The sequence below is a fragment of the Solanum dulcamara genome, chromosome 9, assembly GCF_947179165.1.
Source record: "Solanum dulcamara chromosome 9, daSolDulc1.2, whole genome shotgun sequence".
NCBI lineage: Eukaryota > Viridiplantae > Streptophyta > Magnoliopsida > Solanales > Solanaceae > Solanum > Solanum dulcamara.
The window spans coordinates 32,886,566-32,902,080 of record NC_077245.1 but is presented as its reverse complement, the minus strand read 5'-3'; the positions used below and the strand labels follow the sequence as shown (position 1 = coordinate 32,902,080).

The following is a 15,515-nucleotide window of genomic DNA, read 5'->3' as shown; positions in this document are numbered from 1 at the left end:
CAGCATCTCCCATATATATATGACAACCCCGAGATTACAACTCGGCCACAATATCAACAACCAAGCCAACAACACCACCAATTCCATCGATAATCAATTTAAACACACCATAACATAAATTGGTGTAATTTTCCAATTAGTACAACAACTTTCAACCAAACTTTGCATTTCCGCATAAATATGAATATCTCATATCCATAATTAATTTCAACTCATTCCAACATAAGTGAAAAATATTCCAAGTAAGCTATCCAATTTTTATCAACTCCATATTTCACTCAAAAATTCCATAAACACAACAAAAATATTATAATTCATTTTCTTTCTTCAACTTCATAATCAAATTCATTTTCTTCTTTCAACTTCACAACCAACAACAACACTCCATACTTTTATTAATTTACCTCCATATTCTTATAATATCATACTCAAATTACATAATTCCTACAAACTAGTTTAATACCAACTTACACCATTTAAGCTTCATTTATATTCCCAAAATCATAACCACAACTAACAAATTATACAAACTTAATTTTTTTCCATTACATCACCTAACCCATATTTCCAACTTCAATAAATTTCATCTAACTTCCATCTTCAACAACAAATAACTATCATAACTACTATTCAAATACTACACAAAAATACTACACAAAATACTACACAAAAATTGAGTAAATCTTACTCATATAAGAACATGTATACATGGCACCATATTACCATGAAAACTTCCATATTTTCATAAATTCCACACACCTCCACATACTACAAGATCAACAAACTTCATAACACAAAGAAATTAGATTAATTCTTACCTTTTCTTTCACTTCTCCAAATCAACTAAACAAGTCTCCAAACTTCCAAAACAACTACACCATGTTGTAGAGCACCCTTGATTTAGTAGGAATACTAGAAAATTATAATTTTTGGGGATGAAATTTGAAGGGTTAATTTACTCCCTCTCTTGGCCGATTTTCTCTCTAATTTTTCCTTAAGTTTTCTTGCTTCCAACTCTCTCAAAATATCTAGAAATCTCTAGGATTTAGATGACTTAAAGGCTCCCATGTGAAATTACCATTTTGCCCCTCACCTTTTCTAATATTTCCAAGTTGAAATTTCACATTTGCCCTTAACCTTTTATAGTATTTCCATATGTAAAATTCCAATTTTACCCCTAACCTTTTATGGTATTTCCACATGTGAAATTCCAATTTTACCCCTAACCTTTTATGGTATTTCCACATGAGTAATTCCAATTTTGCCCTTTAACTTTTCCAATAATTCCACCTCCCAACTTAATAAAATAGAAACTTGTATATAACAAGACCAAGCATAGTCTTACCCTTGACTTGTTACAAGTATCCCCAACATGTCCTTAGGTGCAAAGTGCGGGTTATAAAATTCTTCCCTCCTTTTTGAACATTCGTCCTCGAATGTTAAATTGATCTTATAGGTTTATAAATATAGATGTTTCACATAATTTATTATCTAACCAATATAGGTAATAAGGAACTTAAGTTACCTGTGGGTACAGAAAACAACTGAGGATACTTTTTATTCATTTCTTCCTCCGCCTCCCAAGTCATTTCTTCTCGGTTGTTGTTGCGCCATAATACTTTGACAGATGCCACATCTTTGGTGCGTAACCTCCTTACCTGACGATCTAAAATAGCCATCGGCTGTTCCTCATAGGGTAGCTCCTCGGTCACTTGGATGTCCTGCACAGGAAATACTCTAGAAGGATCGCCAACGAATTTATGAAGCATGGACACGTAGAACACCGGATGTACTACGTCTAAATCAGCTGGTAGATCCAATTCATAGGCAACCTTGCCTACTTTACGGACAATCTAATAAGGCCCGATGTATCTCGGACTAAGTTTCCCTTTTCTGCCGAATCTCATGACGCCCTTCATAGGTGACACCCTCAAGAATACCCAGTCATCCACTTGGAACTCTAAAGGTCGATGCCGGTTGTCAACATATGCTTTTTGTCGACTTTCAGCTGCCAATAATCGTTCCTGAATAAGCTTCACCTTCTCAACTGCCTGCTGAATTAGATCTGGGCCAATTAACTTAGTTTCACCCACATCGAACCAGCCTATAGGTGACCTGCATTTTCTGCCATACAGTGCCTCATACAGTGCCATCTGAATACTAGAGTGATATCTATTATTATAAGCAAATTCAACAAGTGGTAGATGGTCATCCCAGCTACCCCTGAAATCAATAACACAGGCCCGCAGCATATCTTCCAGCGTCTGAATAGTGCGCTCGGCTTACCCGTCAGACTGAGGATGGAATGTTGTACTAAGGCTCATCTGGGTCCCTTATCCCGCCTGAAAAGATCTCCAGAAATTTGCTGTAAACTGGGCACCTCTGTTAGTGATAATAGACAAAGGAACTCCGTGGAGCTTTACTATCTCCTTAATATATAACCTAGCATAATCCTCAGCTGAATATGTGATCTGAACTAGAAGGAAATGGGCTGACTTAGTCAACCTATCAACAACAACCCATATTGAATCGTACTTCCGTAGAGTGCGAGGTAAACCTGTAATAAAATCCATATTAATCATCTCCCACTTCCACGTTGGAATTTCCATCTCCTGTAATAAACTACCTAGTTTCTGGTGTTCAATCTTGACCTGCTGACAGTTTGGACATTGGGCCACGAACTCAGCAACATCTATTTTCATACCATCCCACCAGAATAAACATCTAAGGTTATGGTACATTTTTGTTGTACCCGGATGAATAGAATATCGAGCATGATATGCCTCACCCATAACCTGTTGCCGTAGCCCAGCAACATCAGGTACACACAACCTGTCCCTGTATAATAATACTCCATCAGATGTAATACCAAAAGGGGTCTTCTCTTTGTCCATACCTGTATCTCGATACTGTGCCAAAATAGGTTCTTCATATTGACGTCGCTTTATTTCTTCTATAATGGAAGATTCAGCAACCTCTCAAACTGAAATCCCATTATCTCCCGATTCAGCCAACCGAACTCCAAGACTGGCCAATTGACGAATTTCACGAACTATTTCCTTCTTTTCTGCTGGAACATCTGTCAAGCTACCCAAGGACTTACGGCTGAGTGCATCTGCTACGATGTTGGCCTTTCCTGGATGATATAGAATATCAACATCAGAGTCTTTTAAGAACTCCAGCCATCTCCTCTGCCGCAAATTCAAGTCTTTCTGTTTAAAAATATACTAGAGACTCTTGTGATTTGAATATATATCAACATGAACACCATATAAATAGTGCCTCCATATCTTCAGAGCATGAATCACTGCTGCCAGTTCCAGATCATCAGTAGGGTAGTTTCTTTCATGCTTTTTAAGCTGTCGGGAAGCGTAAGCTATAACCTTCCCGTGCTGCATCAATACACAACCTATTCCTATACCTAAAGCATCACAATAAATAACATACCCATACGGTCCTTCTGGAAGAGTTAGAATAGGAGCTGTAGTCAACTTCTCTTTCAATAATTAAAAGCTTCGTTCACAGGCCTCAGTCCACTGGAACTTGGCTCCCTTCTGAGTTAATCTTGTCAGTGGTGTTGACATAGAAGCAAATTTCTCTACAAACCTCCTGTAATAACCTGCTAATCCCAAGAAACTACGTATCTCAGTAGGTGTCGGCGGCCTAGGCCAGTTCTTTACAGCCTCGATCTTCTGTGTATCTACCCGAATACCTTCAGCGCCGACAATATGTCCCAAAAATGCTACAGAAGTCAACCAAAATTCACATTTAGAAAATTTAGCATACAATTTCTGGTGTCGGAGTACGTTAAGTACTGCTCTCAGATGATCTGCATGCTCTTCTTTTGATCGGGAATAAATTAGAATATCATCAATAAACACAATCACGAACATATCCAAGAATGGTCTGAATACCCGATTCATAATGTCCATAAATACCGCTGGAGCATTTGTCAACCCAAAAGACATCACTCTAAACTCGTAATGGCCATATTGAGTTCGGAATGCTGTCTTTGGAATATCAACTTCTCTTACCTATACCTGATGATAACCCGATCGGAAGTCTATTTTTGAAAACCACTTGGCACCCTGCAACTGATCAAACAAATCATCAATCCTGGAGAGGGGGTATTTATTCTTTATAGTTACCTTATTCAACTGTCTGTAATTAATACACATCCGTAGTGACCCATCTTTCTTATTTGCAAATAATACCGGAGCTCCCCAAGGTGAAGTACTGGGTCTGATGAAGCCTTTTTCTAGCAAGTCTTTCAATTGCTCCTTCAGTTCCTTTAATTCTGCAGGTGCCATTCTATATGGGGGAATAGATATTGGATGGATATCTGGCAGCACATCTATTGAAAAGTCTATCTCCCGTTCGGGAGGAAGGCCTGGAAGATCATCTGGGAATACATCTGCAAATTCATTAACAATTGGAACTGACTGAATAGTTGGTGCTTCAGCCTGCAAATTCTGTACGCGAACCAGGTGATAAATACAGCCTTTTCTGATCATTTTCCTAGCCTTAAGGTAGGAAATAAACTTCCCTCTCGGAGATGCTGTATTACCTGCCCATTCTATCACTGGTTCTCCTGGAAATTGAAAATAAACTACCTTCCGTTGACAGTCAACATTAGCATAACAGGAAGATAGCCAATCCATACCCATAATCACATCAAATTCAGTCATCTCCAATTCTATTAGGTCTTCTTTAGTGCAAGGATCACATATAATTACTGAGCAACTTTTATATACTCGCCTTTCTATAATAAAATCTCCTACAGGAGTAGCTACCTCAAACGGTTCTATCGGTTCAGGCTTTACACCAATCTTATCAGCAATCATCGGGGAAATATATGATAATGTAGAGCCTGGATCTATTAATGCATATACAATCTGGGAAAAGATCAATAATGTACCTGTGATCACATCTGGAGACGCCTCTTAATCCTGTCGGGTGGCCAAGGCATAGGTGCGGTTCGAAGGGCCGCTAGAACTAGAAATTCCACCCCGGCCTCTACCATGGCCTGCTGGTGTAGACACACCCTGCCTCATGGGGCGCATAGCTACCGAAGAAGATGATGACCTAATAAATGATCCTGTAGTCCGAGCTGCTCTACCTGAATCACCCTTATTCGAGCAATCCTTCATCGTATGCCTTGGCGACCACAAACAAAACAAGCTCCTGTAGCACAATAACACTCTCCCAGATGGTACCTACCATAATAAGAACACGGGGGCCTGGGTGGCCACATTTGACCAGAACCTCTGTCTAACTGCGAGCCGGAAGCCCTAGAGCTCAAACCAGCTCCCGAATATCCTGTACCACCTGACCTCCGGCCTGAGGATAGTAAAGCCATACTCCGTGCTGGCTGGGTGGGCTGTCTACTACCCTACTGTTGGAATGGCCTTCTTCGGAACTCTCTAAAATATCCAGCTGACCTGTCCCTCTTGGGCTGACTTCTGCCAAAATCTCAGTCGGGCTGGTATCCTCTATGTCCGTCCTCTATGCCCTGAGCATATGCCTGAATACGGGCGATGTCCATCCCTGGCTGAGCAGCCATCACTAAACAACTATCCACCAGGTAACGATCTAGGCCCATCATATATCTGTGCATCTTGTCTGTCATGTCAGCTACCAGAGCAGGTGCATGTTGAGCCAATGAGTCGAACTCCAACCTATACTCTCGAACACTGCGGCCTCGCTGCCTTAACTGTAAAAATCTGTCCGCTCTGGCTCTACGCATCTCAGGAGGCAGGAAATGACTGATAAATGCCTCTGTAAACTCGTCCCATACCGCTGGAGAAGCTAGTCTACCCCTGGATAACTCCCAGGACTCAAACCAGTTAGCAGCTACCTCGTGCAATCTATACGAAGCCAGCTCAACCGACTCGGTTGCAGAATCTTTAATAAGACGTAAAGTGCGCTGCATCTCGCTAACGAACTCCTGGGGGTCCTCTTTGGGCTTTGTCCCAAAGAACTCTAGAGGGTTACAAGTCAGAAACTCATGAGCCCTAGAACTATCGGACTTATGTACTGGATCTCCGCTTAAACCGCGTCTGTGTTCCTGTCCGGCCACCAACCTGGTCAAAAGCTGCACCGCATCCTGCAAGCCCTGCCTTCCCCTCCTGACTGTGGAGCTAGAGGCTCGGGTGCTGGGTCTCTAAATACTGGTGAATCCACCCTCTGATCTTCACCTGGGGCTGCCCTAATTTCTGGCGGTATCGCAGAACTGGCTGTCGGGGGCACAGTCTCCATCTCAGGCTGAGGTCGGGCCCTGGTAACTCTATGGACCTGACTAACCTCACCTAGTGCCACTGATTTACCGTTCTGGGCAGTCGTCGCTTTTCTCGGAGGTATTTCTGAAAATCATAATAATCATTTCGTTAGGAGAGAATCATCCTAATAATACAGCTCTATAGCACGATCTAAGATAAGAAGAAAAAGTAACATCCTAAATGCCCTGTAGCCTCCTGCTTATAGATGTGGTGCACAACACACCGATAAACAAGACTCTACTAGACACGGTCTGTAGACATTCTGAGGACCAAACCGCTCTGATACCACTTGTCAGGACCCAACCTCGTAGGCCGCGACTGGTGCCCGAGTTGGGCACCCAAACGTACCCTAATCCCAAAATAACTTCTTTTTTTTCCGAATAAACAAATGTAGTGATTAGTAGAAATTGCTAAATATATCATAAAAGTAGATATAAGCACGAGGGTTGATAGACCGTCACAAAACACACAAAATCCAAACCATATATACAAAACCCACAACATAACTCTGTCTACAGACCTCTACAGATGATAGCATAGTCATAAGACGGGACAGGGCCCCGTCGTACCCCTGACCAACATATCCAAATATACAGAGATAGAGTCAGTACCAAAATACAAGCTCCGAACAAGGGAGCACTGTCAATAACACAGCAGATGTCCTAAATAGGCGGCTCAGCAAAACGAACGTCGGTACCTGCGGGCATGTAACGCAGCCTCCGAAGAAAGGGGGTCAGTACGGAAAATGTACTGAATATGTAAAGCATGCACTGTACTATATAAAATCATAATCTGAATAGTATATGCAAAACATGAAATCAACGTTTAGAATTTCAAAATGCTTATCAAAATCTCAAACCATAACTGCACAGACATATGCCATATCCGGCCCCATTATGGACTCGGTGAACAAAGTATGGTTGCCCTCCCATCATCGGCACCACGGCACAGCATAACACCAGAGTAGGGAATATTTCTGTAACAAATCATATCATATTAGATGGCCATATCAAATCATATCATATCATATCATATCACAAACATATATGTACATGGCAAACCATAACTCCGTGGCATAATATTTACCACCCCATGTACAAGTCATACCTGCCCCCTCACGTCGGGACACGGCGAACAATGCAGAGAAATACGCACGAAAACATATCCTGGCCCAGGCTCAGTGAAGGAAGCATTGAGGCATCCACGAGTGGAGTAGTGAGAAACTAAATGCAATTTAAATTACAAAATATTTATACAAACTCGATGGCATAATTTCGATAACAAATCATAAAAGGAAACTTGAATAATAATAATAGTACAAGTACTTCCAATATCACAATAGTCTGCGTAAAAATAGTATTTTCCGAATCATCGCCGTACTTCCAAATATATTATGGGAATTAACGGAATAATTATTCATATAATATTAGGAAGCATAGCAAAGAGTTTCTTTCAAATTCTACCTACCGTAATTCAAATAGAATAACGAAGAAAAATTTGGAATAGTGGAGCCCACCTCGGTCAAATGAAGTGGCGTATACAAATCACGTGCGTTAGACTTCATAACATTATTTAGAAGAGTTTCAAGGTATTCGGAATTCATTTGTGTAAAATCTAGAAGTTTAGACAATTTTTCCAAAACTATTCATAATTACCTAATTCAATTCTATTGAATAGAAAAGGGAAATTTTCTAGCGTCGATTCCGAAGAGTAGAGTGATCTCCGAGGTTCGTATTCACTCCTATTACATCTAGGACATGCCAAGAGAAGAAAATATAAAGCTTTACATACCTTTTTGGCCTTTTACGGTTGTCCAAGTTCAATTCTCGTTTCCTCCAAAATCTTCAATTGGTCACATTTACCAATTACTATTCATAAGACTTTAAGAATTCAATTTTCCAATACTTGTCTACAAAAATTTCGGCAGCATCTCCCATATATATATGACAACCCCGAGATTACAACTCGGCCACAATATCAACAACCAAGCCAACAACACCACCAATTCCATCGATAATCAATTTAAACACACCATAACATAAATTGGTGTAATTTTCCAATTAGTACAACAACTTTCAACCAAACTTTGCATTTCCGCATAAATATGAATATCTCATATCCATAATTAATTTCAACTCATTCCAACATAAGTGAAAAATATTCCAAGTAAGCTATCCAATTTTTATCAACTCCATATTTCACTCAAAAATTCCATAAACACAACAAAAATATTATAATTCATTTTCTTTCTTCAACTTCATAATCAAATTCATTTTCTTCTTTCAACTTCACAACCAACAACAACACTCCATACTTTTATTAATTTACCTCCATATTCTTATAATATCATACTCAAATTACATAATTCCTACAAACTAGTTTAATACCAACTTACACCATTTAAGCTTCATTTATATTCCCAAAATCATAACCACAACTAACAAATTATACAAACTTAATTTTTTTCCATTACATCACCTAACCCATATTTCCAACTTCAATAAATTTCATCTAACTTCCATCTTCAACAACAAATAACTATCATAACTACTATTCAAATACTACACAAAAATACTACACAAAATACTACACAAAAATTGAGTAAATCTTACTCATATAAGAACATGTATACATGGCACCATATTACCATGAAAACTTCCATATTTTCATAAATTCCACACACCTCCACATACTACAAGATCAACAAACTTCATAACACAAAGAAATTAGATTAATTCTTACCTTTTCTTTCACTTCTCCAAATCAACTAAACAAGTCTCCAAACTTCCAAAACAACTACACCATGTTGTAGAGCACCCTTGATTTAGTAGGAATACTAGAAAATTATAATTTTTGGGGATGAAATTTGAAGGGTTAATTTACTCCCTCTCTTGGCCGATTTTCTCTCTAATTTTTCCTTAAGTTTTCTTGCTTCCAACTCTCTCAAAATATCTAGAAATCTCTAGGATTTAGATGACTTAAAGGCTCCCATGTGAAATTACCATTTTGCCCCTCACCTTTTCTAATATTTCCAAGTTGAAATTTCACATTTGCCCTTAACCTTTTATAGTATTTCCATATGTAAAATTCCAATTTTACCCCTAACCTTTTATGGTATTTCCACATGTGAAATTCCAATTTTACCCCTAACCTTTTATGGTATTTCCACATGAGTAATTCCAATTTTGCCCTTTAACTTTTCCAATAATTCCACCTCCCAACTTAATAAAATAGAAACTTGTATATAACAAGACCAAGCATAGTCTTACCCTTGACTTGTTACAAGTATCCCCAACATGTCCTTAGGTGCAAAGTGCGGGTTATAACAAAAAATTTCAAATCTTAGTAGCAACCTAAAGTCCCAAAGTACGTTGCCTATATAGATTGCTTTCATGGCCTAGCTACTGGATCCACATTGCCCAGTTTAATAGTTACTTTTGGAGTACTCCATGATTAGGAAGCCTCTTTTGTTTCGATGTAGAAGTCATCGGCCTATCTCAATGCAGGAGTCATCGAATTCCATGCAATGGCTCACATGGTCTTTGTTGTCGGTTAAAGGTCCTATCCCACATAAGTTGGATTTAATTATGAGATATAAAGTTCTGAGTTTATGATGAAGTTCTTATGATATGAATTGACCATGAGTTTCTTATGTTTTAAATTGCTTGAAGTTGTACTCATGTTCATATGATTGGTCATGCATCTCATGGAATATTGATTATGTTGTTTTATTTGTTCATGCATACCTCACATACTTAGTACATTCAAATTTACTAACACATATTTTACCTACACTGTCTCATAGTGTATGACGGACGACACTCACGATCATCCTACTCATGGCTAGAGATTTTCTTTAGATTTCAAAGACATTGGTGAGTCCTCATTCTACCAAGGACAAGACTTCTATTCAGGTTACTATTTTTTTTCACCTTCTTCTATTGTGAGGGTGACCTAGAAGCTTTTCCTAAGCCCCTATAAAAGAATAGACTAGAGATATTTTTAGACGATACTCATTGGTGTAGTTAAGATTGGACATTTATAGAGTTGATTTCCCTTAGTCTACTTCCACACTTAATGATTACTTCCGCTCATCTTTATATTGTTCTTTACTTTATCTATGTGATGTATGCTAAGATGACTTATGGTTATGGTCCTACGCATCCCTATTGCCATGTTATGACTAGACCCTATGTCGGGTCATGACACTGGGTTTATTCTTGCTAGTTGGGCCATGCCCCTAGGAGATTACTGGCTGGGTATGCAGCCCCTTTTCAGGGTGCTCATGGTTGAGGTTTCTAGTTCTTTGATATTCAGCGTGGTGTCGCCTTTTCTCCATTGGCTTGGTTTCTTACTCTCCGATACTACTACGGGGATACTATTTGCCTATGTAAGACCCGGTTTGCGCCCAAGCTATGTATACAAAAATCTCGCATCCCCTATGGGGCCCTCTGGCCAGTGCACCATTGAAAAATCATATCCAAATCACTTGTATAGTATGGGTTCATGTAAACCTCATTGAAAACATGTAATTTTGATCAAATAATGCATAATAAGATCAACAATAATCAAAAAGGTTTAAATTATTTGAACCCATATAAAATCATGAAGTCGTAGAATTTGGGTAAGAATCATACGAGAGAATTTGAGGTTTTATTGGGACTCAATGGGTGAAGAGATTCTAGTTGATGAATTTCTCACATACTAGGATCTAAATCCCTAGCTGAATTTGAGGAAGAAGACTTGGAGCTTAAACTTTTTTTCTTGGATTAAGAGAAAACCTGAGAGAAACGAAAACCAAATTTGGGAGAATGAGAGTGAATAGGGAGTTTAGGAATTCTTATCAGTTATAATTACCTAAATAACCTAAAATTACTTAGTATAGGAGTTAAATAGGTGGGCAAAGACCAAAATACCCCTAAGAAAAATATGTCCAATAGGTTTAATGGGAGGCAACTACAAACTGTAAAACATTTTATGGACTCATCCATAGAAATTGACTTGCAATCCTAAGTTTCTAATATAAAAAAATGTATTCCCTTTAATGCCCCTAATATCGAAACACGTACTCCCTTTAATGACCCATAATCTAATTATGACTCATGCAATCCCCTCATAGAGCGCAGAATACTAAAACATTAATTACAACCAGCAAATCTTTTTACGAGTTGTATTGTTCTGTCTTCTACATAAATCATGAAGTTCTAAGTTTCTATGGTGTCTGAAACTTGATCTACAAGCCTTTCCACAACTCGTAAAAATTTCCATGATTCATAATTTTGTACTTAAAAAGCCAATTTTCCCACATACTGAATGAAGTCCACGACTCATGTCTACGGCCAGCAGATGCTTTTATGAGCCATAAAAAACCTCATAAACCCTTAACAATAAAATGCTAAATTTCTAAGTGCCAACCACAATTTTTTTCCATGAGTCCTGTGTCACGACCCAACTCTGTAGGCCGCGACTGGGGTCCAACCTGGACTCCCATATACATAATTATCAAATATCAGAACTATACACAAGAACCCAAGTGGGTAATAACATTTTCATGTACATGTAACCTTTTTCATTTATATCATATCATGAAAGGGCACGCAAGCCGATAAGACTGCCATATCATAAAAATATTTACAACTGAACAAATTCACAACAACCCATATACACATGTCTACAGACCTCTAGGAGTATTAACTGTATCATATAGCAGGACAGGGCTCCGTCGTACCCTTAACCAATATATACAAATGTCCAACAAAATGCTAGTACCAAAATAAGGCTCTGGACAAGGAGCACTGCCAACCAACAAGGTGAATGTCCTAGGCGAGCGGATCAGCAAATCAAGCGTTTGTACCTGCGGGCATGAAACATAGCCCTCGAAGAAAGAGGGTCAGTACAGAAAATATACTGAGTATATAAAGCATGGACTGTAATAAGTAAAGTCATTACCAAAGTAGAATGTGCAAAAATGAGAAAAATATCCAGAATATCAAAATGCTTTTCATAACCACAAATAATGTATGCAGAAAAACATATGTCATATGCGGCCCCATTATGAGACTTAGGTGAATAAATACAAAATGTGGTCGCCGCCCCTTCACTGGTGCCACAACACATCATAACTCTAGAGTAGGGAATATCTCCATAATAGAGCATATCATATCAGATGGTCATATCAGATCATGTCATATCATATGTGTACATGGCACATCACATCTCTACAAAACCTATGTACAGGTAGTACCTTTCCCTCACGTCGGGGAACGGTGAATAATACAGAGAATTATGCATGATAACAATACCTAACCCGGGCTCGATGAAGGAAGCATTGAGGCATCCCTGAGTGGAGTAGTGAGAAACTATATGCAATATAAAATACAAAACATTTCTAGAGACTCAATAGCGTAACTCCGATGCCAAGTCATATAAGGGAATTTAAGCAATAATCATAGTGCATGTCTTTCAGACTTCACGATGGTCTATGTCAAAATAGTCTTTCTGAAATCGTTTCCATATTTCAAGATATATTATGGGGCTTAATGGAATAATTAAAATAAGTTATCGTTCAAAGTCAATACAAGAATTATATTAAGTACCTTTTGAAAGTCACTATGGATTACATCAAAAAGCGCTATAAAATGTTCTTTGGAAACCAAGAAATTGGCCATCCTAGTGGCTCTAGGAATATGAACTTCCTTGGAATAAAAAAAAGTCATATATTTGTTTCATAAAACCATGCCAAAATAAAGATTAGCTTTTCATACTTATGTCGAAACATGGCAAGAGAAAGAATAAGCTATACATACTTATGCCGAAAACATGCCAAAAGGAGGAAACGTTAGCTTTACATACCTCTTACGGATTACTCTTAACACGTTTGCCTCGGTCTTCTATTGAACCTATTTAACATGAACGTAATACGAGCATCAACAACCCTCGACTTTCTATCATCTTAAGTTACATACGAGTATTCATAGAACTCATCTCCTCGCTTGCCTTCTCGACTAGTTCCTTAGTTAGTTAAGGAGTTAACAGAAATTGAGCAACACCTCCCCTATAACATGACCTATCCGAATTTCCAATTAGATCCCTAATAAATACATCCAACCAACAACAACAACCTGAATCTCATATACAACTAAAACATGGCAACATTACCCAACATAAGCCCCAAATAACTTGCTGAAAATTACAAGTATATATACCCTTTTTAAGAAGGTGACATGTGGCAGCTCCTAGAGGTGACACATGGTAGCCCCCTAGGGTGCCACCTCCCACCATGCGGCGACTCACATTCTGGCATGTGGCATGTAGGGGGGGTCCACCTCAAGTAGGTGAGTCGCCTGCTTGCTTGACTTTCGTACGTTCGAAAACTAGTTTTCGCTCCCTTTCGTAGGTTCATCATCTCGTCTCATTTCAAGAGACTATGTAATCTGTGCTTCGCAATCTTGGTATATCCTCAAGTAGCTTAGTATGTAAAATGTCCCAGGTAATAGCGTTCACAAGTAAGTCAAGTCCTACGACTCATTACTTGACCTCCAACTTCTTCTGAATTCTTATAACCCTATTTCGAATCTTCTCTATTATGGAGTATCTTCTTCTGCTTTCCTTAGGATTATTTGATAGCGTTATAGATTGTCCGAATCACATGATGACTTCTAAGAAACTTAAGAGCCTTCCCAGAAACTTAAGGAACTTAAGAAGCATTCCAAGGTACCAAAGTATGGGGTGTAACATCCTGGAATCAACTTCAGCCTATACAATGGCCTCATAAATCGCTGCACCAACAACTTTCTGGAAATTTTCAACTTCCAATGAATTTCTTTCTAGATATTATATGAAGGCTAAACATACATGCAGAAGATTTATAAGTGAGTATATAAAATCATTTAAAGATATCTCATGCAAAAGTCTGAAGTAAGTGTCAATATAGTACTTAAGGTTAAACATCTGAATACCAAGACTTTGATTACTCACTATTCTATCTATGGAACCTGTACTAACTGGTGATAGGTGCCGAAAAAAGATCCACAACTACATCAATAATTAAATACATGTCTACTAAAATTGAAAGACATAAATAAAATAGAGCCTTCCAAAATCAAGGAGGCTTCACCCAAATAGGTTGTTTAATGAAACGATCTCAATAAAGCATCAACTGTCGATCTTGAGCACCTGTATCAACACCATAAAATAATGCAACAACAAATTACGTCGGAACATTGAATGAAGGGTATGTGATAAGTTGGTGCTGCAGTTTATGGTGTTTAAGTTATCTGAACTCTAAACCAAATCAATTCTCAATAATACTCTTAAAGCGATCAATACTTCTTACATTAATATTTGTATTAAGAAAATACTCAAAAGTGTTTCTTTGTAAATATATTAATCTTTCTTTTAGCTCACTGAAACTTCTTTCTCAAACTGATTATGCTTTCTTTAAAACTAGTCATTCCTTTCCTATGAAAATTATGCATTTGGAATGCTTAGTGTTTCCTTAAAACTATTTTTAACATAATAGCTTAAATACTTAAGCTTGCTTTGAGTCTGAAAAAAATACATGAAAATAAATGTGTATCAACTTTAAATAATGCTTCTCTAATTAGGATTCATGTGATAAAATAGTTCTGAACAATTATCAAGGATTAAAATACATGAAGAACAACAATCTTAATGATAAGAATCAAAATACAATGATAAGGAATAAGGGCAAATAGAAATTCATGGAAACTTGGCAAAACCCATAGGTTTAAATTATACTAACTGAATTCTAGATGTATAGAGTGAGGAAGAACTTATTCTATCACTATAAATATTCTTATGTACCTTAAAGAATAAAGATATTTAAGAAACTACAAGTAGATCATTGAAACCCTAGTTTGGCCTTCGTAGTTCATTCTGTTAAGACCGTGAATGATTATGGGAGTAATTTGATTGAACAAAACTGATAAGGACCTTAATAAGGTGTAAAACCATCGATGTTAGACTTATAAGGAGTAGGAAAAGATTAAAATAATCCTCTTTAATAACTAATAGAGGCCTTGTACTAGGCCATCTACAGTCCATAGAAACTTCTACGGCCAATAGAGATCTCTCATAGAAAGTTGGCTGAATTTTTGAAGTTTATGAAAATGGGAACTATGGATTCTTTTATGGCCCTTGAACACTTCTATTGGTTCACGTTACGTAATTACTTCTATGGGATATAGATTAGACTTGTGAAAATTAAAAGAAATA

General features: G+C 37.9%; 1 protein-coding gene across 1 annotated transcript; it reads right to left on the bottom strand.

Annotated features, from left to right (window-relative positions):
* Positions 1 to 1,487: 1,487 nt before the first annotated feature.
* Positions 1,488 to 2,894, bottom strand: LOC129903643 (uncharacterized). The gene is made up of 3 exons (XM_055979190.1): positions 2,796 to 2,894; positions 1,941 to 2,153; positions 1,488 to 1,853 (listed from the first exon to the last, which is right to left on the bottom strand). Exons 1-3 carry the CDS (start codon positions 2,892 to 2,894, stop codon positions 1,488 to 1,490), a joined length of 678 nt encoding a protein of 225 aa, XP_055835165.1.
* Between the last annotated feature and the right edge of the window lie 12,621 nt (positions 2,895 to 15,515).